The sequence below is a fragment of the Diorhabda sublineata genome, chromosome X (assembly GCF_026230105.1).
Source record: "Diorhabda sublineata isolate icDioSubl1.1 chromosome X, icDioSubl1.1, whole genome shotgun sequence".
Classification (NCBI taxonomy): Eukaryota; Metazoa; Arthropoda; class Insecta; order Coleoptera; family Chrysomelidae; genus Diorhabda; species Diorhabda sublineata.
This window is the reverse complement of record NC_079485.1, coordinates 19806214-19832872: the sequence shown is the minus strand read 5'-3', so window position 1 is coordinate 19832872 and position 26659 is coordinate 19806214. Positions and strand designations below refer to the sequence as shown.

General features: G+C 33.6%; 1 protein-coding gene across 1 annotated transcript in view; it reads right to left on the bottom strand.

Annotated features, from left to right (window-relative positions):
- LOC130450717 (metabotropic glutamate receptor) overlaps positions 1 to 26659 on the bottom strand; it is a 566010-nt gene that overhangs the window by 17507 nt on the left and 521844 nt on the right. Inside the window, exon 13 of the mRNA XM_056789300.1 lies at positions 17149 to 17336. Within this exon, the coding sequence (XP_056645278.1) occupies positions 17167 to 17336 (170 nt within the window). The 3' untranslated portion in view covers positions 17149 to 17166. The remainder of the gene's footprint in view (positions 1 to 17148; positions 17337 to 26659) is intronic.

Sequence of the window (26659 nt, the reverse complement as noted above, 5' to 3'; positions counted from 1 at the left end):
TAAAAAAAATGTCAGTATGTTTTGTGAAGATGAAAGATGTTAATTTTCGATTTTCATAGACCAGTCAATGAGTTAGCAGTCAAGAGGTACCTATAACTTTGTATAAAAATTGCAAATATCTGAATTATATATTTGGCTTAATATGATTTCGGATGCAAAGAGTCCTAAATCTAAGAATATTTGGTTTTCTTGTGTTTATGATTTGTCAATTTCTTGTATGGTCTTCTTCTTCTGAAAAATTTGTGTCTTCGGTATTGGGTCTTTGCTCCATTTCATTCATATCTTCAACCGTATTTGTATCTTCTCCAATGAGTAGCTTACTTTTTTTATAACAGCTTCTAGGTTCTGTTCTATTGCCCTTTTGGATATCTGCTCAAATTTCTCCGTTTTTCACGATCTTCGTAGCAAAGATCATTAGTTATAGAAATATCACTTCTTTTCAAATTCGATATTTTCTTAAAATAAGAAACGAATTCTAGGAAAACTGCACGGTTTCAAAAATTTAGATCAGTTTTGCCAATAGTTAAATCTAGAGCAGCGTTTAGTCTAGTTAGTGCATCTAACAATCTTACAAACCTTCTTTGAGTCACCAAGTGGTGTTTGTTTAATTTATTTGTTTTAGTCTGAGCAACATTAATTTTGTTTTCAAGACCATCTACTTCCTCATGAACTCTTTTTTGAATTCATCAATTTTTTTATTAGAAATGTCAATTGACTGTGGAGTTCATAGTTCATTAGCTTTGTTTATTAACTTCACTAATTTTGTTTCATCAACCATGTTTTAGTACTATCAATTTTACAATTTTACTGCTGCGCCTATGACCAACAGAAAAATCGTAAGCAAATGAAGAAATGGGGCGAAAACTTCAATTATTATCAAAAGATTATTATTGGTGCCGATAAATTATGTTAGGTTGAATACGTTGTAGATAATCTATTTGTTTCTACTATCACAGTATGATACGATTGTTTTCAATGTGACATGAAAATTATAAATTTTGTTCACCATAATCATCTATAAACGCAATATATTTCTTTTGACACCTTTACTACTATTTAATGCTTCAGTGGCGTACACTAATTTTGTGATTTAAGAAGATTTATTTTAAACAGTAAGAGTAAATTTTGAATTTTTCTCTGATTCGCCATTAATATTCGTTTATAACTTTACAATAATTAATTCGAATATGTCTTTTTTATAGTGTATATTTTTCATTCAATGAAAAATACTGAAAATACTGGCACCCACAGACTACTTATTTTAACACCACCATGACTAACTAAACGGGATCGGAACTAGGCTTGAGTGCTTGTAGGGCTCAAAAAAATTACGGTACAGAAAATGAAAGTGTTTGTTTTGTCAATAAAAGTACACTATCCACTTAAGAATAGGTAGTAAATAAACAAGACTCCAACAGAAGCTATATAATTAGAAAAGAGTATCCATCCTCAATATTCTGTATAAAACTTAGAAACAAATTTGTAAATGTAATTATATACAGAGGTCGACACTCTCATCAAGTCACTTGGCATTTATATGGCTCTATAAAAAGTAGATGTGAAAACTAACTCCACACATCACATATATGAAGGCGTGTGTACTTTATAATTTACTTAGAAGATTTTATTATATAGACATCAGGTCTACGCTTAAGCTATTCTACTGTGATAATATTTGGAACTCGTAACTAACGTATGTTAGTTACCCAGTTAAATTGAAGTCCTGCTCCAATATCATAGAGATCGTTCTATTTCAACAAAAAGACGTGGTTAAACCGTTTGGATTGCAGCGTTCAAAAACTTTCTATAAGAACAAACAAAAACCGAAATTTAAAAGAATTTGTGAACAATATAATAGAACGAATTACATAGAAATAGATACACTGAAAAACTGGGCAGAGTAAAGATGTAACTAATAAGACAAGGATAAGTGGTTATGAGGCTTATGATGGAATCGATGCTCACGACGTCGAGTCACGGACTTTTGTGCTAACAATTGTTTTGTTCTTATTTAAGGTCTGTGTCTATGAATAAGAAATTTGTTATATATTTAGTGCCTTCACATTGGTAAAATTTGTTTTAATGAGAAATATAATTTATAGCACTGAGGAGATCGATTCTAATTAGTATTTTGATGTACATGTTTCAAGGGATACATTTTGATTAACTTCTAAAGAGTTGGCTAATTTCTGGTTTCACGAGAATGATAAAAATTATACTGCAAAGTATGCCATGTTAAATTCATGGAATGGTTAAACAAATAAAGTTTCTAATAGAAAGAAATTAGAATGAATAAAAATATTGTTTTATACACACATACCAAATTGCTTGTGATTCTTAAAGAAGCTCACCTAGAAAAAATTAATATTACTATATCTTACTGGACGAAATTGATTTGATGTAGCTGCATCTTATTTGAAATGGATCAGAATTTTTTGGAAAATCATATTGCCAGACGCATCAAATTGATTAGTTGTTATAGAGGAGTCTATAAAGCGAATTTACATACGTAAAGCTAACATATTAGTTCAAACGGTCACTATATTTGGATATTGTCTATGTCCTTCCCTAAAGAGTCGTGGTTTTCCATTCCTCCAGTAGGTACAGACAATTTTTTCAGTTAATTGACCAATAAGAAAAAACGTACACTCATGAGTAAAGCATATATTAAGCAATATATTTTGGATTACTATTATTATAACATATAAAATTACTTCATATTCAATCTTTTTGCCAAACTTCGTCAAAAAGCTTTAGAAGAATTTGTATTTGCAGCCCAACAAATTTCAGTAAATTCAGCAAATAAGGAAGGTATTCATGATTTAAATTACTATTCGAACTTTCATTAAACATTGTTGACGTTCTTCTTTCGAATCTTCTTTATTCCTCCTAGGTAAGACTAATTTCATTTTTTTGGTGTAGTAAATATCTTCTAAGAATTTTATAAACGCAAAGCTGACTAATAACTATGCTTTTTTATTCCGTTATATTTTTTGTAGTGGTCGAAATACAGACTTTCGACCTTTGAATTGAAATATATATGCGACCCTATCAAGTTATTGCTCCAAAAAAAAACAGGAAAAATGCATTCATAACACGCCACCAGCTTAACATTCGAAATGAACAAAAGTGCGGTTTTTCGGGAACAGTTAGTTATCCTCATCATTATTCATTTGACTGTTATTATGTCTGTAGTTTCCGTTGCCTGTCTACTTCCTGTGCAATTCGCTTCTATTGTTTGCTTAAAAAATAACTTATTATTTTCTTAGAAATCAAGTAGAATTGTAATGAACTATATCCACCGAATATAGAATTAGAAAACATAGAGAATTGTGACCCTGGAATATTCTTTGTTAACAGAGGTGATATAGTGATACTTATAAATGAATGGTGAAATTATGAGTTATAGTTCGATGAGCTATGGTTCATACAAGGTATTGAACTTTGAGCTGTCATAACATTCATAACTTGTACAAATCAACAAATATTGCATTGAGCTTATGATCTTGGTGAATTACATATTTTTAGTATGTAATAGCATTAATTATTTATAAATAAAACCGATTAGCGTCGTTTTGCTGTTCCAATAAGTAGTTTTTCAAAAAGTGACCTTTGTGGCAGTAGTGTAGTAAAAGTGCCCTTAGTGATTTTATCGTCGTTATTTAGAGTCCACTAAAAAGAATCCCACCAATACCAACTCATACCATCCATTCACAAAGAAAAGGTACAGAAATAAATAACATCAATGTTATTTGTTGTTAACCCGTTAATCGTAAAATCAACGAGAAAACAATATATTATGAATATCCAATTCCAAATATCACAGATATCCTGGATAAATTAGGAATATGTTAGTACTTCTCTTCTCGCATCGCCAGCGAGTTCTACCAGATACAAATGGTGGAGAAGGATAATTGCATTCAACGTTCAAAAAGGTCACTATGAAGACCTTAGAAGGCCATTTGGATTCAAAAACGCCCCTATGAGAATAATGGAAAATGTTGCAGGAAGAAATTTGTCTGGTATACATGGACCACATAATTGTTTTTCCACATCTCTACACGAACATTTTGTAAATCTGGCCAAATATTCAAGAAGACTCAAAGAAACGGAATTAAAAATTCAGGTGGATAAATGGCGAGTTTCTGAAAAAGGGTTAGATCATATTGTCACTCCAGAAAAAATAGGCCGAATTCAGACAAGATCAAAGCTATTATAGAATATCCAATTCCAAAAACGGTCAAAGAAATCAGAGGATTTTTGAGATGAATGGGTTAAATAATAAATTTAATCAAAGACTGTGCCAGGATAACGAGACCTGTTATCGCATGTTTAAAGAAGGATTCGAAAACAGAACACACACCAGAATTCTAGAATGCATTAAGACATGAGTTTTGAATTATTAACTTAAAATACACTTTTTAAAAAACTTTATTTTACACGATTTCTTATATACTTGTTTATATCTAACGAACTAACTAGAAAAATGATTACAACTGATTGTAAACTGGCCACAACTGACCAACTAAAAATATGCGAGAAAATACTTTTATATAAGTGTAAAATGCTGATGAGGTCCTCGTACTGTGATTCCGTGGAATCATCGGTTTCTGTGGAAACGGTTGAGATAATTCCTCCCCTCGTAAATTTAACTTCCACAGCTAGCGAGGAAGTGGAACCGTAGAATGGTCCACCTGAGAATTCTCTTCGGCAGGTTTGCAAAGTATCGATAACCATTTCTTGTAAATGCAAAATACAAAACTAAAAAGTAATATCGAGTAAATTAGTAAGGTCCATATGCTGGGGTTTTTTGAAACTTCTCCAAATGTTAGCTTAGCTTGCTTTTCTTTGAATTTGTTTTTTTGAGACTGAAGGTTGTCGAGTTCTATTTTTTCTAAATGAATGTCGGAGTGTGATGCTGTTGGATGAAGAGTACTGTTATCCAGACTTAACAGCAATATTGGTTGGCGGAAGCTGCTATATAATTTTTTATTGTTAAAGATTGTATTGTGTACTATTACTTGACATCCTAAAGGTACTTCCAGAAGATGAGTACCTGTGGTCACGTACTTAATTTCTTCTATTTATATTATTATATTATAATATTTAAAATGTAAGTAATTCTGTTATTATTTGAATAACAATAAATTTTAATCAATTTTTCGTGAAGTAAAATTTAGTCAAAATAAATTTCTAAGGTAATTGGTTTTTAGTAACTAATTGTTCCAAATTCTTTAATTGTTCAAATAAATCAGAAGTCTTTATTATACTTCGGATACATTACGTAATCGAATTTTCGATGTCGATTAGTAGTGAATTAATCATTTCATACAAATCTATGATTAAGTCCATAGCCATCTTAATATATACACAATGTTCGTTGTTTGCTTGTTTTTTGATAAAATTTTGAATAAATTTAATTTTTGTTTCCAAAATTTGTTCGTTATTTTTTATTTGTCCAACAGTTTTATTGGATTTATCAATGAGCGAGACAAACAATGAATTTTGATTTTTTATACGGGGATATATTGAAAAATTTTGAGCCTACTATAGAACCAAACAAAATTTCAATGTCAAAATATTTTATTACTCAACATATTCTCCTCTTGATTGGATACATTCATATACAGCGAACCTGCAACATCTCTAGACCTTTAAAAAAAATGTTTCTTCTTGCTCTGCAAACCAGACCTCCACAGCTTTTATTACCTCCTCGTAGGAAGAAAATTTACGAACTTTTAAACTTTTTGTCAGTTGAGGAAAGAGATGATAGTCGGATGAAGCCAAATCTGGTGACTAAGGGGGGTGTTCTAGTAATTCATACCCTAAATCACGAATTTTTTGCATGACAACATGAGATTCGTGTGCAGGGCCGTTGTCCTGCAAAAACAAAACACCTTTGGATAGCTTTTCGCGTCTTTTCTCTTTTATTTTTTTCCGTAGAGTGGTCAATAATGTCGAATAGTAATCTCCAGTTATTGTTCTACCCTTATCCAAAAAATCAATCATGATTACTCCATGGCGATCCCTAAAAACTGAAGCAAGAACTTTTCCAGCAGATTTTTTAACCCAGAGAACCAGAGTGTCACCATTCCATCGATTGTTACTTTGTTTCTGGATCGTAGAAATGTACCCAAGTCTCATCCATAGTAACAATTTGGTTTAAGAAGTCTACATCGTTTTAAAATCGAGCACAGATCGAACGCGATGCTTCTACCCTTGCACGCTTTTGGTCAACATTCATACATTTGGGGATCCATTTTGCAGCAATTTTTCTCATGTCCAAATTGACGTGAAGGACATTAATCACCAAGGGTATTAAGCATATCTTCCTAAATCTGCTTACCTCTTAACCCTTTTTGAATACAGGTACTTGATGATTGATGATAGCTCGATACTCCAATTTTTCGATTGTCACAATTTCGATGTACATATTTTTTCTTTTAATTTGTTGCGTAACTATGGTTTACTGTTTTGACGTCAAACTTTACACTGACACTTCTAATAAGTTATTGTTCGTTGCTCTGGTAACGCAATATTTTGTTTATGCATGGAACCGGTCTAGGCTCTAGGCTAACTAGATATCAATACATCCTCGTATTAGTAGCTAAATTATTTTGATTATTTTGTAGTTCTTTAATGAGGGTTTCAAATCTTTCTCCATCGTTTGAATCTAAGTTTCCAGTGATAGATTTCAAAATTAATACTAAGCCATTTATATATATATATATATATATATATATATATATATATATATATATGGTGGCTAAACACCCCAGATGGGGTAACGCTGCTCTTACGAGCTTTCTAGATTTTTTTTTCTTTGTTTCGGGGTAGATCAGTCCCCATTCTCTTCTGTTTATATCTTGTGGCACATATCCTGCCAGGCTCGTCTATCTTTCGTTTTTTCTTGCCAGTTCCACATCCCAATTCTCTTAAGGTCGTCTTTTACCTCTTGCCACCATGTAGACCTTGGTCTTCCTCTTCTTCTAGCACTTCCAGGGGTCCAATCTAATATTGAGTACGCTACTGTTTCCTCTCCTGCTCTCCATACATGTCCCAGCCATCTTGCTCTTTGTTGTTTAATTTTTCTTACTATGTCCTCTTTAATTTCTTGTGCTATTTCATGGTTCATTCTTCTTCGGTACTCATTTTCTGTTAGTTTTACTGGTCCTAATATTGTTCTTAATATTTTTCTCTCAACAATTCTTAAGTCTTCTTCTTGCTTTTTTGTCATAGTTTCTGCAGCATACATCATGACCGGTCTAATAACTGTTTTATATATTCTCATTTTTGTACTTTTTCCTAGTATTTTGTTTTGCACTAGTTTTTTGTTAGCGTAATATGCCCTGTTAGCTGCTGTTATTTTTTCTTTGACTTCTGCCTCTTTATTTCCGTCACTACTTAAGGTTGTTCCTAAGTACTTGAATGTTTCTACTTCCTCAAAATAAAAATTTCCAATTTTTATTTTCTGTTTACCTCCTATAATACGTTTATCTAGCCTCATTATTTTTGTTTTCTTTTCATTTATTTTGAGACCCATTTTACTTCCTTCTAGTACTATTTCCTTTAGCATTTCTTCCATTGTGTTTCGACTTCTTGTGATAAGTGATATGTCGTCTGCATATGCTACTATTTGTCCACTTCTAGTTTTTATTGTTCTCTTGTCTATTTTACGCATCACATATTCCAGTGCCAAATTGAACAGCGTCGTTGATAAAGCATCCCCCTGTCTTACACCCTGATTTATTTCAAATTCTTCTGTGTTCCCCACTTGTGTCCTTACTGTGACTGTTGTTTTCTTCATTGTACACTGTATTAGTTTTCTTAGTTTGGGGTGTATTCCCAGTTCTTTTAGTGCCGACATGAGCTTACTTCTTTTTATCGAATCAAACGCTTGTTCAAAATCTATGAAGAGTATTTCCACTTCCATTTTATACTCATGCGCTTTCTCCATTATCTGCTTGACCGTATGGATAGCATCTATTGTAGATTTTCCAGATGTAAACCCGGTTTTGTACTGTCCAATTATGGTTTTGGTTTGTTTTGAAATTCTTTTTTGTACGAGTGTTGACAGTATTTTGTATGCGGTGTTTAGCAGCGTGAGTCCTCTGTAATTCTTACATATCTGTTGATCCCCTTTTTTGTGTATAGTAATAATTTCACCAGTTTCCCAATCCTCAGGCATTTTTTCTTCGATCCATATCTTTTTGATCAATTCATATAGCCGATATTGGAGGTCAAAGCCTCCATATTTTATTAGCTCCATATTAATGCCATCTAATCCAGGTGCTTTTCCATTGCGGCTTTTATTGATTATTTCATAGATTTCCTCTCTTGTTGGTTCATCCGTATTTTCGGTTGCATTTTCTAGATCTTCTATTTGTTGATATTCTTCATCTTGGAGTACTTCTTTATCTGTAAGTATTTCCTTAAAATATTGCGTCCATGTCATTTTGTACTGGTGTTCATCTTCCGTAACTTTTCCGTTGCTATCCTTTATGCCTTTTATCTTCCCTTTATTTACCTTATTTTGTTCATTTATGCTCTTATAGAACTTCTTCGAGTTTATATTTATATTTTCCCTTTCTATTTCCTTTATTTTTGATTCTTTTCTTAACTCATTATATTTTTGTAAGTCCTGTTGCTTGCCAGTTTGGATCCATTTTAGTCTTGCCCCGTTTTTTTTATTTAGTATTTCATGACAATTTTCATTATACCAGCCTTTATTTGTTGTTTTTTCTTTTATTCCGACATGTTCTGCTGCTGCTTCTTTTATACAGTCTTTGATTTGTACCCACTCCGAAGCCATTTATAAGTCCTCTTTTTATTCTAGAGGGATGAGGTAAATATTTCTATTAATTTATTTTGAATCTTGGCTTCTGTGAAGTCTAGCAATTTACAATAATTTGATAGATCATTAGTGTAATGTTTGTTTTGGTTAACAAAGACTTTTGCAGCTTGAATATGCAATTTAATTATTTCTAAGATGATTGGATTCAAATCATAGTAGTGTACTCGTATAAGTGTATGTTATACATTTCAATTTTTACAGGGGTAGTAGCCCAGGGTTGTTAACTAGATTTCTCATTGCTATTTTATCTGGAGTTCCATAGTAACCAGAAAATCTGAAATAATAAAATTCTATGTTCTAAATTATCGTCTTACTATTAAGTTTTGAAAATTGTGTAGAATATTGTATATAATTTTTATCTTACTTTTTGAATTTAAAAGTCTGTTTTTGGGAGCGTTTTAAATTGTCCATATGTACTTTTTCCCTATTTTCGGTTGAAGCTGTTTTTTGTGCAAGGTACTTACTTACTGGTAATGTGTATTTATTAGCGTGTTTTTGACGTATGTGTTTTCTTATGTACACTTTCTGAGAGGGTCTAAATATTTCTGGTTTGTCCCGGTTCTTATAAAGTTTGCTGGCAATTTTTTCTTTTCGATTAATTATGTAGGAATTAATTTCTAAGTATAATAATTTTGTTTTCTCTTTATGACTATTGATGTAGGTATGTAGGAGTATTTTATTTATATCAATATCATAAACGTCATTATTATTAGTATGTCTGTTTACTACATCTATTGGTTTCATTTTTGTGCTAGAATGAATCGAATGGTTGTAGGCAACTATTGCATATAGTTTTTTTGTTTTAATTTGTTGTTGTTTTCGAGAAGCCTTGAGTATTAAAGAGTCTTATGTGTTCTACTAGAGTTGAATGAAGTCTTTCATTTTGTCCAATAGATTGAGGATGATTGGGAGAGGTAAAATGAACTTGAATTTTCTGAAGGCTTAGAGTTCTGATAACAGCAAATTTTCTAATTCAGTGCCATTATCAGCTATTATTTGTTTCGGAATACCGTGAGAAAGGAATCTGATAAGCTTGTCTACTACTTCTGTTTCGGAAGCAGAATTTGTGTGATACGCTTGGGCGTATTTGGAAAAGCTGTCAATAATAGTTAATCTAAATGAGTGATTTCGAAAGGGTTTGAAGCCGTCGGGGTAATATTTTATTGTATGTGCACTGGGTTTCGTTCATATTCACTCTGATGGCAATTTTGACATTCGTTTATAAATGTTTTTAGGTTAGGCCAATGATATTTTTCTTTTAGTCTCATATAAGTTTCATCTATTCCTCGGTGATTGGTTTTTCCTTCGTGATAGTTTTGTATAATAGTTTTGATTGTCTACATGATATTGAATACCTTTGATAAAATTGATAACAACTTGCTCCAGATTTTTCTTTGATATTTGAACTGTGATTCGTTTCTTTTTCTCGAATAAGATGTTGATGTGATAATTATGATTTGATTTTGTCCTGTGCACATTTTGCGATGGGAATACCTATTACCGAATTTTTCTCAGAATTAGAATGCATTGTAAGAGATTCGTTATAGTCTACGTTGTTTCTCTCGTCGTTGAGTTCATTTTGAGGGTCAGATGTTATCTACTATATTGCATAGTCAGGATTGTTTGTTCGTTGTCGGTGAATTTTCATTGTCTAGATCAGTGTCGGGATTTACTACCAAGGATATAGATTCTAGATCAGCGCTTTCGTCTTGAGTTGTTTCATGAATTCTCAGCTGATTTTCGATTGTAGTTGGTGAAAGTGTATTGAGACTTCGCTTTGATTGAGATCAAAATCGTACGTCATCGATATCTAAATCGCGATGTAAAATATCATCAATATTTTTCAAAAATTCTTGATCATTGAGAATTTGTTTCTTTAGCATTAATTTCAATTCTGGAAAATACATCTGCATTAGTATTAAGTATTCCACGTTTGTATACAATTTTATAATCTAATTTGATTCGCCATCTAATGAGTTTAGAATTTGGTTCCTTTAGAGCGGAGATTGGAGTGGTTTGTGGTCGCAAACAATGGCATTTTCTGCCATATAAGTGAGGTTAGAAATATTTTGTGACCCACACAATGGACAAGAGTTCTTTTTCCGTGGTATCATAATTACGTTCAGAATCGCTAAGTGTCCGTGATGCGTAATCGATTGGAACATATTTTCCGATAGGCACTTGAGGAAGTACTGCTCCGAGTGCTAAGTTACTGGCGTCTGTGGACAGATTGAATGGTTTTTTAAAGTTGGGATATTGGAGAATCGAATCGTTGATCAGAATGTCTCGAAGCATGATGGGAATTGTGTTCGACTTTTGCGCCCTTTTATAATATTTTGTCAGTGGTTACGTTAAGTGAGCAATTTTTTTTATGAAACTTAGTATCCTAGCAGTCCTAGGAATCCTTTTATTTGTTTTGGAGTCTTGAGAATAGGGAATTTTTAATGACCTTTATTTTATCTGGCTTGCATTTCACTCCATGAGGGGTGACTACCTGCCCAAGATAAGCAACTTGTTTTCTCAGGAATTCTGATTTATCCAACTGGATTTTATAATGGGATTTAATAAGTCGATCAAATACACATTTTAGTCTTACTATGTGCTCTTGCAGTTGAGTGGAGAGAACGATTATATCATCAAGGTAGACAAGTCTGTATACCTCACAGTATATTGTCCATAGCCCGCTGAGAAACTTCCAATGCCCTAATTCGGTGCTAAAGCTGTTTTCTCTTTCTTGTCTTTTTCAGTCATCTTGAGCTGATGGAATCTTGAGGCCAGATCCAAAGTTGTAAAATATTGGCGTCTGCCTAACTTATCTAATAAGTCCGTTATATTAGGTACAGGGTATTTATCGTCAATCGTTTTTTATTAAGGCGTCTATAGTCAATTACTACAGGACATTTTGCTTTTCCGGAAGCGTCTTGTATTTTTGCAACTACCCATATGGGCGCTCGGACGGATAATTTTGTGGTCTAAAAATTAATTTGTTTATCTACATTGTTTTTGTAAACAAAAGGATATCGATTGGTTTTAGCGAATTTCGATAGTAGATAGTATTTCATGTTTAATTTTGTTTGTAAAAGTAAGTGGTGTATTTTCTTCATAAAATATGACAAAGAATTCAGCACAAATTTTAAGTATTTTGGATTTCTCTTCATCGTTTAAATGATTCTAATTTTATTCAAATCTAAAAGTTTGCGTAGAGGTTTTTTCTAGGTAATTCAATTAAAAATATTTATTATCATCACTATTATTAAATATTTCTACAGAAAGTGGTTCTTAAACTTAATTTTACTGGATTTGTGGTAGCATTCAGGGTTGTGGTGATAACTTCTCCGTTTTTGCGATTGATAAGGACTCTGTTATTTCACAACCGTGAAATTTTTGATGTGGGATTATAATTCTCTATTTACATTGGTTTTTATTTTGATAACTTTTTCCATTCTAGGTTCAATAGTAACAGTATGTCCTTGTCGGAATGGTTGAAAATCTTGATTGTTTTTTAAATTGATATTGCTCTTTTTCGGGGTATGAATCAACAGGTTAATAGTATTATTGGGGTCCTTCGTCTTCAATATCGGCGTTGAATAATTCCTCTGCTATGAAATTGTTTGTGGTCGAAAATTTCGGAAATGATTTGGATTTGAAGGTCTTGGGTGTAAGCTCCTAGTAGATAAACTCATTGGTTGATTGTTCAGTGTATTTCTTGTGAAAATACTCATGAGTGTTGGGTTTCGTATATTCGGATTTTGATTTGGTTTGAAAACGTTACGACTCTGCTGCGGTTTGAAAGGTTGAGATGGAAATGGTCTTTGTTCTCTGAAGAAATTATTGAGTGTATGAGCATTAAATTGAACTGGATTATGATTATTAATTTTGTGTCGCTGTATAAAAGGTTCATTGGAGTATTGTGATTGCTTTATATCTGTTTTATGAGTATAATTCGCGAAATAATGTACATTGTCTTCTTTCAACACATATTATAAAGCTTCAGTCAAACTATTTGGTTTCATACATCTTATAGTAGTACCTATCGGTTCTTTTAGTTCCGATAAAAATGTTGTCAAAGCTACATTATCATATAAATTTCTTTTAAATATTTTCGATTCATTTTCAATATCATGAGCGTATACATAACTACACAATAGATTGAGAATAATCAAAACTCTATCATAAAACTGTTGTAGTTTTTCATTTGGTTGTTGTCTCATCATTAGTTTCATCTCTATGGTCTGCAAAATTACTAGTTAATACATCTTTTAACTCGTTCCACGTAGATGTATATTTACGACTAATTTCTAGTTAATTTGGATATCGAGCAATTCAGTAAATAAATATTTTGGAAACAACTTGGCGTGACTGATCTATAAAAGGTACCAATTAATCACTTAGATATCTGTTTAGGTCATTTGGATTGCTATCGAAATCTGGAACATTTTGTAAATATTCTGGTCTGAATTCGGGTATAATTAAGTTATTACTATATCTACTCATTGATTTGAAATTTGAGAATCAGTTAAAGGTCTTAATTTTAAACTTTGAAAAATATTTGTTAAATTGTCACGTCAACTTAAGATATAAGATTGATTCTATTTAAAGTAATAATAGGAGAAATATTTCAAACATTCCTATAGAGATATACTCCAATTCAGCAAATTTGTCTTCCTCAGATTAATATCCCTGCGAAATCGGACTATTTCGGCTCCAATTTCCTTCGACGGCCTTCTTTGCACTTGGGGTCGCTTCGGTGTTTGATACACTAGGTTTCCTGACGTTCTATGGATCGCTATAAACTTCCACAAGTACTAAAAAATGGACTCCGTTAAAACGAAAATCGACGCGTTCGATTCATTTCAATCGCAAATATCCTACTGACTGCGCCACTTTCAATTTATCAACTTAAAATAAACTTTCTACAAAACTTTATTTCTCATATACTTGTTTACAATTAACGAACTAACTAAGAAAATGATTACAACTGATTGTAACTGATCATCACTGACTGACTAAAAATGTGTGAGAAAAGACTATATAAATGTAAAATGCTGATGATTTCCTTGCACTGTGATTCCGTGCAAACAGCAGCTCATAGGTTTCAGTGGGAACGATTGAGATAATTCATGTAAGAACCCATTAACCAACGAACTATTGTTACAATATAGGAATTTACGAAGCCACTCAATCCCACTACAGACGCAAGCAACTTTGCCATCGAAGTCGTACTCTCTCAAGGTCCCATCAGCAATGACAAGCCAATCGCATATGCATCCAGAACTCTGAATGACACATAAATTAAATACATACTAGAAAAGGAAATCCTAGCAATCATTTGGGCTACCAAATATTTTTGACCGTATTTTGGAAGGAAATTCAAAATTCTATCAAACCAACAACCGCTCAAATGGTTGTTTTCACTGGAAGACCCAAGGTCCAAATTAATTAGGTGGTGACTAAAATAGAAGTTAAATTTAAAAAAGGCAAAGCTAATACTAATGTCGATGCCCTTTCTAGAGTTGTAATAAACACACACGTATTTAATAAATAGCTCCAAGCAAGAAGAGACAGACTCCGAAGACCTAGCATCCTTGTACAATTATACAGGCTCCCTCATCTACCCAAACAACGCAGAAACAAAGTTTGTTCAAACGACAGAACACATTTATCCCGAAGAGCTCCAAATTATCGAAGAATTGTTGGAAAAAGAAGAGAAGTTATACTATCCAACAAACAGTTGAGAAAGGAGGATCTTCAAGTAAAAGAATACTTGTTCGATCAAGACGAGACGACTCAAACGAAATAAGGCACACAGCCCAAGGAAATCCTATCCTAAGCATTCTCATCAGTAATAGATCAACAATTCTCTACAACAACCAAATGATATATAGACTTCTTAACCATAGTCCAGGTCCGCCAGTTTCTGAAGTTACTTTTACTTATAAGAAAGCGATTTATGCTCAAGATGGAAGAAACCATTTAAAGAGAGACTTTTTCTAGGAATATCTATAATAAATTATTATCATCAAGGAATAACCAACCTCTGGGGCACAAATGGAAAAGAAACTGAAATTCGAAAACTACCCTAAAGAAGGACATTGAAGAAATCATTAATCTTTGACATTTTTTTGACCAGTAAATACGACAACAATCCGCAAAAACCAAAATTTATGATAACACTAACGCCCACGAAATCCTTGGAAATCATTTATATCATTTATATTGATACATTTCAAGCAAATGGTCAAAATTCTCCAACAATTGTGGATGCATTTTTCAATTATAGACAAACTTATTCAATAGAATAGTCTAACTCTGTCAATGTCCTGAACGCTCTCCTCATCTATGTTACACATCATGGAATATTTCACATAATGGTAGCTGACAGCGGTACCTAGTGGACTTATGTACGAGTTTATCGACAGTCATAAGAGATTGTAAACCCACCATAATGTACTAATTACCTACATAATGGTTCAAGAAGTACTTATCTAAGATTTCAAAGACAACCCAGGTACTCTTCCTCTTCTTACCTTCAGTATGAAAATTTGATGATTAGTTGACTTCCCCCTTTTACAGCCCCCCTGATACACGCCCACTTGTTCGACCAAGTATTTGCCTAATCTATTCCTTATAATTCTGTCTAGGACTTTGTATACGACATTAAACAGAGTGATACCCTTATAATTCATGCAGTCTGTTACATCCCCTTTTTGTGCACTGGGTGAATAATTGCCTTATCCCTTGGCTTTGGAATCTTCTTTTGTTCCTATATTATTTCAATCAAATAATATATTTTACTTCATACTTCATAGATTGCCATATATTCAGAACATATTACACCAACCACACACTGGTATTTGTTATCAGTTTCCGGTCTTTTACCTAGATCCCTTCTCACCTGTTTTCAACCCCTACACATAATTAAAATATGATTATCCCACCGGGTCTCTAGTTAGCTTCCAATGGAAATTTGTACCAATATATGGAAACAACTCAAGCTCGCCAACGAAAAAGCCTTTTGAGAACATCTATCCACTTCAATTAGCTCCACATTCATACAAGAAATGTCAAAAACTTATCACATAGCAGTTTTCATAAATTAGAGTACTCCATCGAGCTTACCTCATCAAATTTCCGCCAAAATGTAGTTACAAAACAAACACAGACGCATTTGAAAACAAAAGATCTGTTATACGAGAAGAAGCTCTAACCCTAGGATTAAAAGTACCTCACACACGGTTATTACAGATCAAACCTCTAGCGATAAGGAAAATTGCCTTAGATCATCTCAACATTCTCAGCAGCGAATAAGAACGACTAGAATCAATGTCCACCAATTTACAAACGACGGATCCTACGAATTTCTGGATGACCCCAATCTATATAACTGTTACTACCTTTACAATAATAGGTTTGTACGTACACTGAAGATTCCTACACAATACTCCGAAAGAGCCAAGATACACCAACATCATAAACAGTTTTGTTCGTCCCTTATAAAACTTGAGAACTTACGTATCGGTGACACATGTTTCAAACATTGAACTTTGAACCGCCATAGCAAACGTAACATTGTGATCTACAATTCAGCAAATATTTGATTGAACTAATGATCTTTTTAAATTGCATATTTTTAGATTGTAGATTTTTTTGTATGTAAGACCGATTAATAGTCTATAGATTAATAATAAATATTTTATACTGCAATTTTAGTTGTTAATAGTGTTATTTTCCGATAATAAAATATTTTTTCTTTTTTGGTAGTAACAATAACTTAATTTTTGGACTTTATGAAGGTCCTTTTGAGACGTGATGATGCATCGAGAAGGCATCGTTTCTTATCACCAATCATCAATATTGTACTATAGACTTAAAACTATTTTTTTACATTGGAAAAATCTAAATATCGTGCAGTAATTAAATTTTCAGTTTTGAAAGGTGTAACACCGATTAAAAGTAACAATAAATAATTGCTATATTTCAAAAAAAAGTGGCAGCTAACAATTAAATTATTCATAGATATACTAAAATTTATTGAATAGAATCTTTTTAATCATTTACTTGCTGTACACACCTCTAACAACTATACCAACGCTTACATTACACTGTTTGATGTGTGTTTCGATAACTAAATTATCGTTTTTAAAGATTGAAGATCTAGATACCTTCACTCAGACCATGTAATTATTAAGTGTTGATGTAGTGAAATGTATAGTGATATCATCATACCATCATTTATACTATTCCACTCAATCTTTGTTGATGTTATAAAATAAAAAAAATATATTGTTACTTACGTTGGACTTTTCTTTTCCCTATAGTAGTGCTATATTGTCCATTGGTTCAGTGTTTACTCCAGTACAAGAGCTTTTTAATGGAGTATTCGGAGCGTTATTGGTACTAGCTGTAGTAGTGGTGGTAGTACCACAACCACCACTACTACCAACCCGTTGCATTAGTATCGTTTCAGTACCATCAGAGCTCACTGAAATTAATATTTCGATATAAATATTTCTATCAATACTAACATAAATTTTCAAATTTATTTCAAAACTAAATTTTATATTGAAATCTTATTTTTCCATCATGTTAAATTTTAAGAAGACTTAACGAAATGGATAACCATTTGTTAGGCAGAGAAGCATCATTGTTTGTTCAGAAGAACATGTGATGTTTCACTTAACTAAAAATTTTCATAAGGGGCCATCCATAAAATACTTTAGGGTTTCTAGACAAGAGGGAGAGTGCAGCATTTACTTACTATTCCTTACGTTGAGGGGAGGAGGAATTTCTTACGTAATAAATTAATAAGTACTATTTATAATCAGGTAAAACTAAAATTAATCAATTTTACATTCCCGTCAATTTTATTAAATTATTAATGATAAATTTTTTTCACAATCAACACAATCGATATGTGAAATATAAGAGAACGACAATAGATGTGTAAACAAAGATTCTTTTGCCAGTTGAAATCTTACGCCAGTGTTTATGTAGACTGCGGCGAAAGTTTTGACTGCCGCGTTTTCTCGGCACCACGGTTTGTTTACATCCGTACTACACATCGCGTGTTGCTTGTTTCAATACGTAAAAATGAATTCGAGTGAAAAACTAAAACAGCAGACGTTCACAGTCGTTTGTCGCTCGACGATCAGTGCACTTCATACAAAGAGTTGCTCGGCTCGGAACCTCTACAAATATATTTTAATGTTTTTCGAATGTGTAGTGTATTGAACTTTACATTCTTTTACGATGACAACTAAAAATCTTTACCAGCAGTTTTTTGAAGTATACATAAGCGCTTTTTCTAAATTGAGTGGACAAGAGGCTCAAGCAAGTGCTAATACAGAGTGGAATGAAACAAAGTAAAGGTTTCAAAATAATCATCCAGATTTTATCGATAGTATTCAACAGCGTATGAATATTTACAGAGCAAAAGCAACTAAACAAAAAGTTACTATGCTGAATTACTTGATCAAGCCTAAAGTAGTTGACAAAAGATGTGTTACTACTGAAATAAAAATTAGTGATAAATAGATGTTTTTTCTTATTCAGTTTACATCAACATAAATTTTTTCTATTGTTTTTTTTGCCTAGGATGTAAATTCAACATCAGAAATAAATGCTAACTTTGTAGCAGTACCGAAGTTTTACCAAGTACTTCCACTGACAGTGCTGATTACCAACAAAACTACAGAGACAATAAAAAAATAAAAATTGATTCTTTATGCAACCAATAAGGATGCTGTTACAATTTTGAATGTACATCAAATAGTTAGGAGACCGCGGATCGAAGAAAGTTAGTCTGAACTTTTAAAAGCCATTGTTGAGATCTCGAGTTTCGGTGCCGAAGCACACGACAGAAGACGAACGGAAGAGATGAAGTCGTGCAGGACTCTAGATGATTTGCATCTTAAATTATCAGAAATGGGATATGAAATTTCAAGAAGTGCGTTGTACGTGCGCCTCCTTCCCAAACATTTATTAACTCATGAAGGGAAACGGAACGTGATAAGAGTACCTGTATGACTGCCTCGAGTGCAGAATGTTTGCCACAAGGATCATCCTGACGGTCGCTTTTGCACATCATCAATTAGAGCTTCAGAATCTATGGCATCTCTTTTGGGGCCCAAACAAGTTTTTTTATTTCCTAAGACGATAATTGTCGTGTGCCGATCGGCATAAAAGCTGTTCAAAAACAATCAACCATACTCATGTACCTCGAGTACAAAATGACGCTGCCTGATCATGACTGAGTTGCAACTGATAGACATAAGCTCATCCGCTCCGTTTATGCAGCTATTATCATAAAACCAGGCAGTGTGGCACATTTAGAAGTATTCAGGACCGATTTATATAGCTGTGCGTAGTGACTCGTCTTCAGCAGCTAGCCATGCTGCTGATTTTTAACGCTTAAATGACACTAGAATTTGAACTATTTACCAAAGTAGTAGTAGTAAGTATGGAATTTACTGTAGTAACAATAACTTCTCGCTTATTATATTTTCAGATATGCAAAAGTTATAGCATTAGCTATTGATCATTTCAAGAATTTCAATTTTGACGCAATATTTATAGCAACTAATGCACTAGGTCGCAGATGTTACAATAGGGTGGAAAGGAAAATGTCTCCTTTGATTGTTCAGGTTTGTTCTTACACCATGATACTTTTGGTAATCATCTTGATAGTAGAGGTAGAACTATTGAAAAAGCTGAAAAATTTGACGTACGTGAGTCCCAGCACTTATTACAGTTATATAATTATTTCTTTTCATCAGTATACGTTCCTATATATTCTATGAAAAAATTTTATGGAAAATATCTTGCTTGATCTTGAAATTACGAATACTCCACCATTTAAAATTAAATGTATAAAAATGTTTTAATATACTCAAATATTGTTTTTTAGATAAGTAAATGTAAAAGTGATTGCTGCGGGCAGATTAGAAGTAATATACGTTCTATTTTGCCAACTGGGTTTCTTCCGCCGCCAAAGCTTTGTAAGCAAAATGATCAGAATGGTTTATACCCCTTTTTCAAAATTTGGCACTAAAGAATGTTGAATCTGAGGATCACCAAAGCAAGTACGAAAAACGAAGCTTTGTGGATCTTTGAAGATGAAATTACAGGATGTAAGAGTGCTAAATTGATATATATTTTATATTTATATTATCTAACTTGAAAAATTCATTGCGATATTTAGTGTACTAAACTTTGAATATATTACTATTTTTCTTTCTAGTTCCAAAAAAATTTTCGAAAAATCATTACGTAAGATGAGGGGTGGTAGTCAAAAATAATCTTACGTGCCCTCAAATGACGGAAGGATATACAGTAAATGATTGTGAGAACTTGTGTGTGTGTGTTTTGTTAAATTTCACTGTGTGTGTGTGTGTGTGTGTGTGTGTTTTTATTTATAAGAAGGGGAATCCTTTTTACGGATTCCAGGCATAGGTGGCACACCTGGATATGTGAGACTCGACTCTGCGGCGCTAGTGCCCTCACTTACTAAACTCTAAACCTCTTATCTTCTATCCTCTCATCCCGCGCGGACCCACCTTTTAGGCATTACATCGCAGAGCGAGGAATTAGCTGCTGCTCTTCCTTCTGGTAGCTAAGATTTTATATCTTCTTTCTTCTAGTGGACGTCATTCGCTCTTCTTCTTTCAATGGAACGCAGTTCCGTAAGGACTTCCGTGACAAACGAATTGATAGCGTTCCAGGCAGCTTCTGATGACAGCATTTCTTCTACTATTGTCTCCTGCTGGATTCTCTTCTTTAGGATCGTCTCCAGCTCATCTCGTTGTGGATAGAATCGTGGGCAATCAAAGAAAACGTGCTCTGCGTCTTCATTGATTCTTCGGCAGGACGGGCACTCCGGTGAATCATCATGTTTGAAGCGGTGAAGATATGTCCGAAAGCATCCATGTCCTGACAACATCGGCGTCAAATAATAGTTGACCTCGCCATAACTCCGATTCAGCCAAACGTCGATCTTTGGTATGAGCCGGTATGTCCACCTTCCTTCCTCCCACTGCGATTGCCATCGTGTGATGCTATTCTGCCGTAATTCAGCTCTGAGTTCCTCGGCACTTAGTGTAGTTGACCTCTTTCGTTGGTAAAGGTTCCTTCTTTCCTCAGCTAGAACTCTGAGTGGCAAAGTTCCGGAAATGACACAGACTGCTTCCTCCGATATTGTGCGGAAGGCGCTGGCTACTCTTACAGCATTTAGACGATATACTGGTCCAGCCTTTGTCCATGACTCTTGCAGCTCCAGCGCATCTGCCTAAATGGATATTCTATAAGTGAGCACCGATGTGACAACTGATGATAATAGTAGTCTTCTGATGTGCTTTGGGCCGCCGGCGTTAGGCATCAGTCTTGCGAGACTAGCTCTTACTACCGATGCTTTGGCACTAACGTGTTCTACCTGCTGCTTGAAGTTGAGTCGGGCATCAAGCATCACTCCCAGATATCGGATATACGGTTGTGATGTATTTCTTGGGTACCGACTTTCAGCTTGATAGCCTCTACTGCTTTTCTCCTGCTAATAAGCACTGCCTCAGTCTTGTGCTTCGCCAGTTGGAGATTCATTTCGTCCATCCATTGGTTGACTTTGTCAAAGGTGATGTCGAACATATGGCTTATCTCATCAAGATGTTTGGCAACGATCACGATCGCTACGTACGCTATCAGTTTGACGTTACTTGGTAGTTTCAGTCTTAACAGTCCGTCGTACGTGACATTCCACAGGAGTGGGCCTAGAACAGAGCCCTGAGGGACACCTCCTGTAATATTCTGTACTCCATTGACTAGACTATATAATTTTAGTTACCAATGTTGATATAATATCAGATTACCGATTTTCTTGATACTGCTCCGTTTTGTCAGGGAAAAGCGACACAGAAATTATCTAGAACGTCTTCTAAACCAGGGGTCTCCAAACTTTCATGCCTTAGGGCCATACTAATTACTCCAGTATGTTCCGAGGGCCAAAACCATATTATCATTGTTGCCGGTGATAAAAAGTGAAATAGTCCACTGATGAAAAGAAAGTCCGGAAAAGTACGCAACGTTTAAAAAAGGCTGCAAATCGGACTAAAGTCCGCAAAACGGCAACACTGCATATTATTAATTTTCCTCTAATTATCTATAATTTCTTGATTAGTCGTAGAGTACGAGCCATTAGGAGTGACGTGACACGACATCTGACACAAGCGGAAATAGATAGTACCTTCTATCGCTAACAGATGGCGCTAATAGCACGTACAGAATAAGAAGGCTAGTGGCGCAACCACAAGTCAGTTCCTATGACACTGTTGTGAAATAAAATAGTGCGTACCTCCTTAAAACGTGTTTGTGCGTGTTTAAGTTTAAGACATCTTTGTAACAGAATTTTGATTTCAATTGTTGCTTTTGTGTGTGATTTAGTAGTATGGAAAAGAAGCGAAAAATCGATAGTGAATGCAGAAAATTCAAAGATAGGTGGAACATTCAGTATTTCGTAATCGAGTCCAGTAACAAGGCGCTATGTTTAATTTGCATATGAAAGCATAGCTGTTCTCAAAGAATATAACATTAAACGTCATTATGAGACAAAAAATTTTAAAAATTACTCAAAATATACAGGAAGTTTGCGGACAGAAAAATTCTAAGCTATGAAGCGCGGATTTAAATCGCGGCAATATTCATTAACAAAACTCAAAACTGAACAAGAGGCTGCAACTCGTGCCAGCTTTCGTGTGGCTCTTAAAATTGCAAAACGTGGAAAACCATTCACCGATGGAGAAAAGATCAAAGAATGCATAATTGCAGTAGCCGAAGAAATGTGCCCTGAAAAGGTAAATTTATTAAAAACTGTCAGTATGTCAGCAAACACTGTGGCTCGAAGGGTAGAAAACATCGTTGAAAATATATCCTCTCAACTGTTCGACAAAACTGGACATGTTTAGTGGTTTTCTTTGGCTTTAGATGAGTTAACGGATGTTTCAGATGCTGCTCAGGTGTTGATTTATATTCGAGGAGTAGATAAAAGCTATGAAGTGCATGAAGAACTTCTTGATATGTATAGCATTCATAACACAACTACTGGTACAGATATTTTTAAAGGAGTTGAAATGGCCATCAAAAGTACCTTCGATGGAAAAACTTGAAATGTATTACAACTGATGGATGCAAAAACATGAGTGGGAAAGATAAAGGAGTGGCCGTTCTTGTGTCAAATGCTATCTTTGTGCGGAAAATATTTGGATATGTCTGAAGTTCTGAAACCAGTAATATCAACTGTTAATTTTATTAGATCTTTTGGGCTGAATCACCGACAATTCCGACAATTTATTGAAGAGATTGGAGAAAATGATTTACATAATCATGCCGTACGTTAGCTTGGTTGTAGGAAAGTAATTCAGTGCTTTTTTGAACTTCGATCAGTGAGCATCGCCCTCTTACTGAATTACAAAACAACGCATGGCTGTGGAAGTTAGCATTCTATATTGATTTGACAAAACATCTGAACGAACTGCATTTGAGATTGCAAGGAGAAAACCAGCATCTTCCTGATTTATACACTAATATCAAATCATTCTGGAAGAAATTGATACTGTTTCAATCACAACTACAAAGTTAATGTTTTTCACTTTTTAAAACATGTGAAATATTCAGCCACACCACTGAGACTGAGTTTCCTATCGATTTTGCAATCGAAACTTTGAGTGCTTTGAAAGTAAATTTTTATACTCGTTTCTCGGATTTTGATGCCATTGCGAATCAAATTTAGATTTTTCAGAATCTTTCTGATACTGACATTGAAACCCTAGCCCCGGAACTTCAAATGGTGCAGTGATATAATTAAGAACAAATATTGAAACTCATCTTTGTTGGAATTTTATAAGTGTCTTCCACTGACACAATTTGATAATTTGCATAAATTTGTTCGTGGGCTGTTTTCTGTTTTTAGTAATATTTATGAGAGAAGACTTTCTCACACAAATGTTTACAGATTTAAATTAACTGATGATCATCTTAAATCTCTTTTTATAATTGGTATAAGTAAAATTAGTCCACAACTACAAACTATTGTCAGTGGAAAATCTCAATTACATAAATCTCATTAGTATTTCATATGTCATTATGCTTGTTATAAGTTATGTTTTTATTTTATTTGTTAGTTATTATATACTGAAGTTGAATTTTCTGCATATTATACATGTCTTTACTCATTACAATTCTGTGTTTCTTCACCCAACTTATCACAAAAACAATAACAATAAGCCTACAACAATGTTATGAGTAGTTAGCCCATGACCATATCAATGTAGATGTCATATTAATAATTATTCAACATAAAATTAGAATACTTCAGTAAACTAAATTTAATTCGCTATAAAAAATATGTTCTCTAAAAGGAGTTTTCAAGTATGGTAGCTCTCCGCGGGCCGGAGAAAATGTGTCCGTGGGCCGGATGTAGCCCTCGGGCCGTAGTTTGGAGATCCCTGTTCTAGACCATACTGAAAACGGTTTAACTACTTAAAAACGTTTTTGCGATGGATATACACATTTTTCAATTCAATTAACGAAGAACTGGAGTCTCTGCTATCCTAGGCATATCAGTGTTGATATTTTGCAATTGCCTTCCTCCAGTTTTATTAGTAGCTATTTTTAAGTCACAGTATCGAAAAATTTTATTGGTACGTGAGATGTAAATTTTTCTCATATTCTCGTACACATTTTTGTTGTTCAAAATGGATGAAACGAATGTATAGTTGTCATAAAATGCAAAAAGGAATTTGAAAAACGAAGTCAATTTTTAAACATAACAGCAGCAGGAGAAAATGAAGGGGAATTTGGAACATGGATTATTTAGATGTGCTAAGATAAAAATATATGAAGCGATTATCAGATTTTGGGTATTATCGATGGTAAAACTTGGACAAATGATGAAAGAGAGCAGCCCTATCCCACCCTTTGCAAACTGAATGGTAAGAAAATAAGTATTATATGGCAAATACGGAGCAATAGAGACTAAAAAATGCAAACAAAATAATAATTCCACCAACTAAATAATAATTTAATCTTTATCATCATTTAACGGATATAACATAGAGATATTGGAGATTGTAGTAAAAAAAGGCTGCGAAATCATCTACAGAAGACGAAGAAAGCGAAAATGTCTCTTGCTTAATTTCTTGATCAAATTCTAATGGTCAATTGACAAATATAGCTTCAAATACCCTCTCCACTAGTTAATAACAAACTTCAGTGTTATACTTGAGTTACCCGAAAATTAGACAACATCTATTTAAAAGATATATTCGATAATACTAAGAATTCTAAATATGATTAACTAGTGGAGAGAAGCAGAAATGGGTATTAGTTCATCATCCATAATTTTAACCAAAGTAGCTTCAGAAGTATTATAACTTATAACGGACGAAGGGGCTGTTATGTGAATACCACAAATTCTACAACTTTGTTGTGAAGTCCACTTTATAATATTCATAAACAGTGGAAATCACGTTCCATTAACTTTGAAAAACATCTTCACGCTTTCAAAACAATCAAGTGGAAATGATTGTGATCAAACGTTATTTTGACTTGATCCAATCACTTATATCTAAGTGCAGAAACAAGTGTGGCTGTCCTCACACTGTGCCACCAGATTATAATTACAAAGTGATTTTGAGGATGAAGTGGTAATAAAAGTTGCGAGTTACATAAATGAATTGTTTATTAAGCTTTATTGTATAATGCCAACGAGGCACTTTGTAATATAAATATTGTAAACTTGTAATAGTGGTAGATTCTGTTTTGTTAATATATTGAATAAACGTTTCTCAACGTGTAATTTGTTTTTTCAATAGACCTTTTCGAAGTTCAGTAACGTAATTTGCGATAACATTTTATTCACTTTTCTGGTAACTTCTAATTTACGTAACATTTTATCTGCCATTCGAAAGAATTGATTTTCACGACTGGTATAAAATTAAATTAACATTAGTTATTATTTTAGAGTGATAATCACTTCACATCAGTATCTAAACTGTCTAGATTCAAGACTTCCGCAGAATCTTGAATATTTTCACATTTAAAAATGCAAATAAGTATATGCCGTCCAGTCGGTTTTAGGAATACTGGCGAAATTACTTATTAGTTGTTTCATGTGTTTGCGCGTCAGTTTATAGGACCTAAGTAATGTTATGCTTTGTTTCTATTGATGCGGAAAGCCAGTAAAGTATATCTCTTACTTTTCCCTTGTCGAAACAATCTTGAAGGTGTGTGACATATTAACATTCGGATGACCACATTAACCACACAAAAAATAACTATATACACATCATTTTGAGGTTACAATGTATGCACTTGAAACTTCTATGCCGAACATAGTGGTTTAGCATCTTGGTTGTCTGTTTCATTTTCACAGCCACTTATTCAATTAAAATCACTTTGAAGTTGAAACAACACTATTTTATTACGGTAGTGCCACTTTGGTTAAGTTTTGATGACATTTACGATGATATTGGTCAAAGCATTTATAAAGTGATGTTGCCATTACATCAAGCATACAACAGGATTCCGAATAAAAGTTTATACATCTTCAGTAGTATAAAAAATATATTTAATAAATAATTATTTATCAATTTTGACAAATCACAAATAATAAAAAAAATGTACAGCACTTTCATGTTTAATTAAAAAAAATTGAATCAACATAGTTTACTTTTTTTAACAATAAAAAGGAATCGAGGAGAGGCGACTCATATTTCGAGCAAACACACAGTGAACTGGTAATCCTTATAATGTTCACTCAAT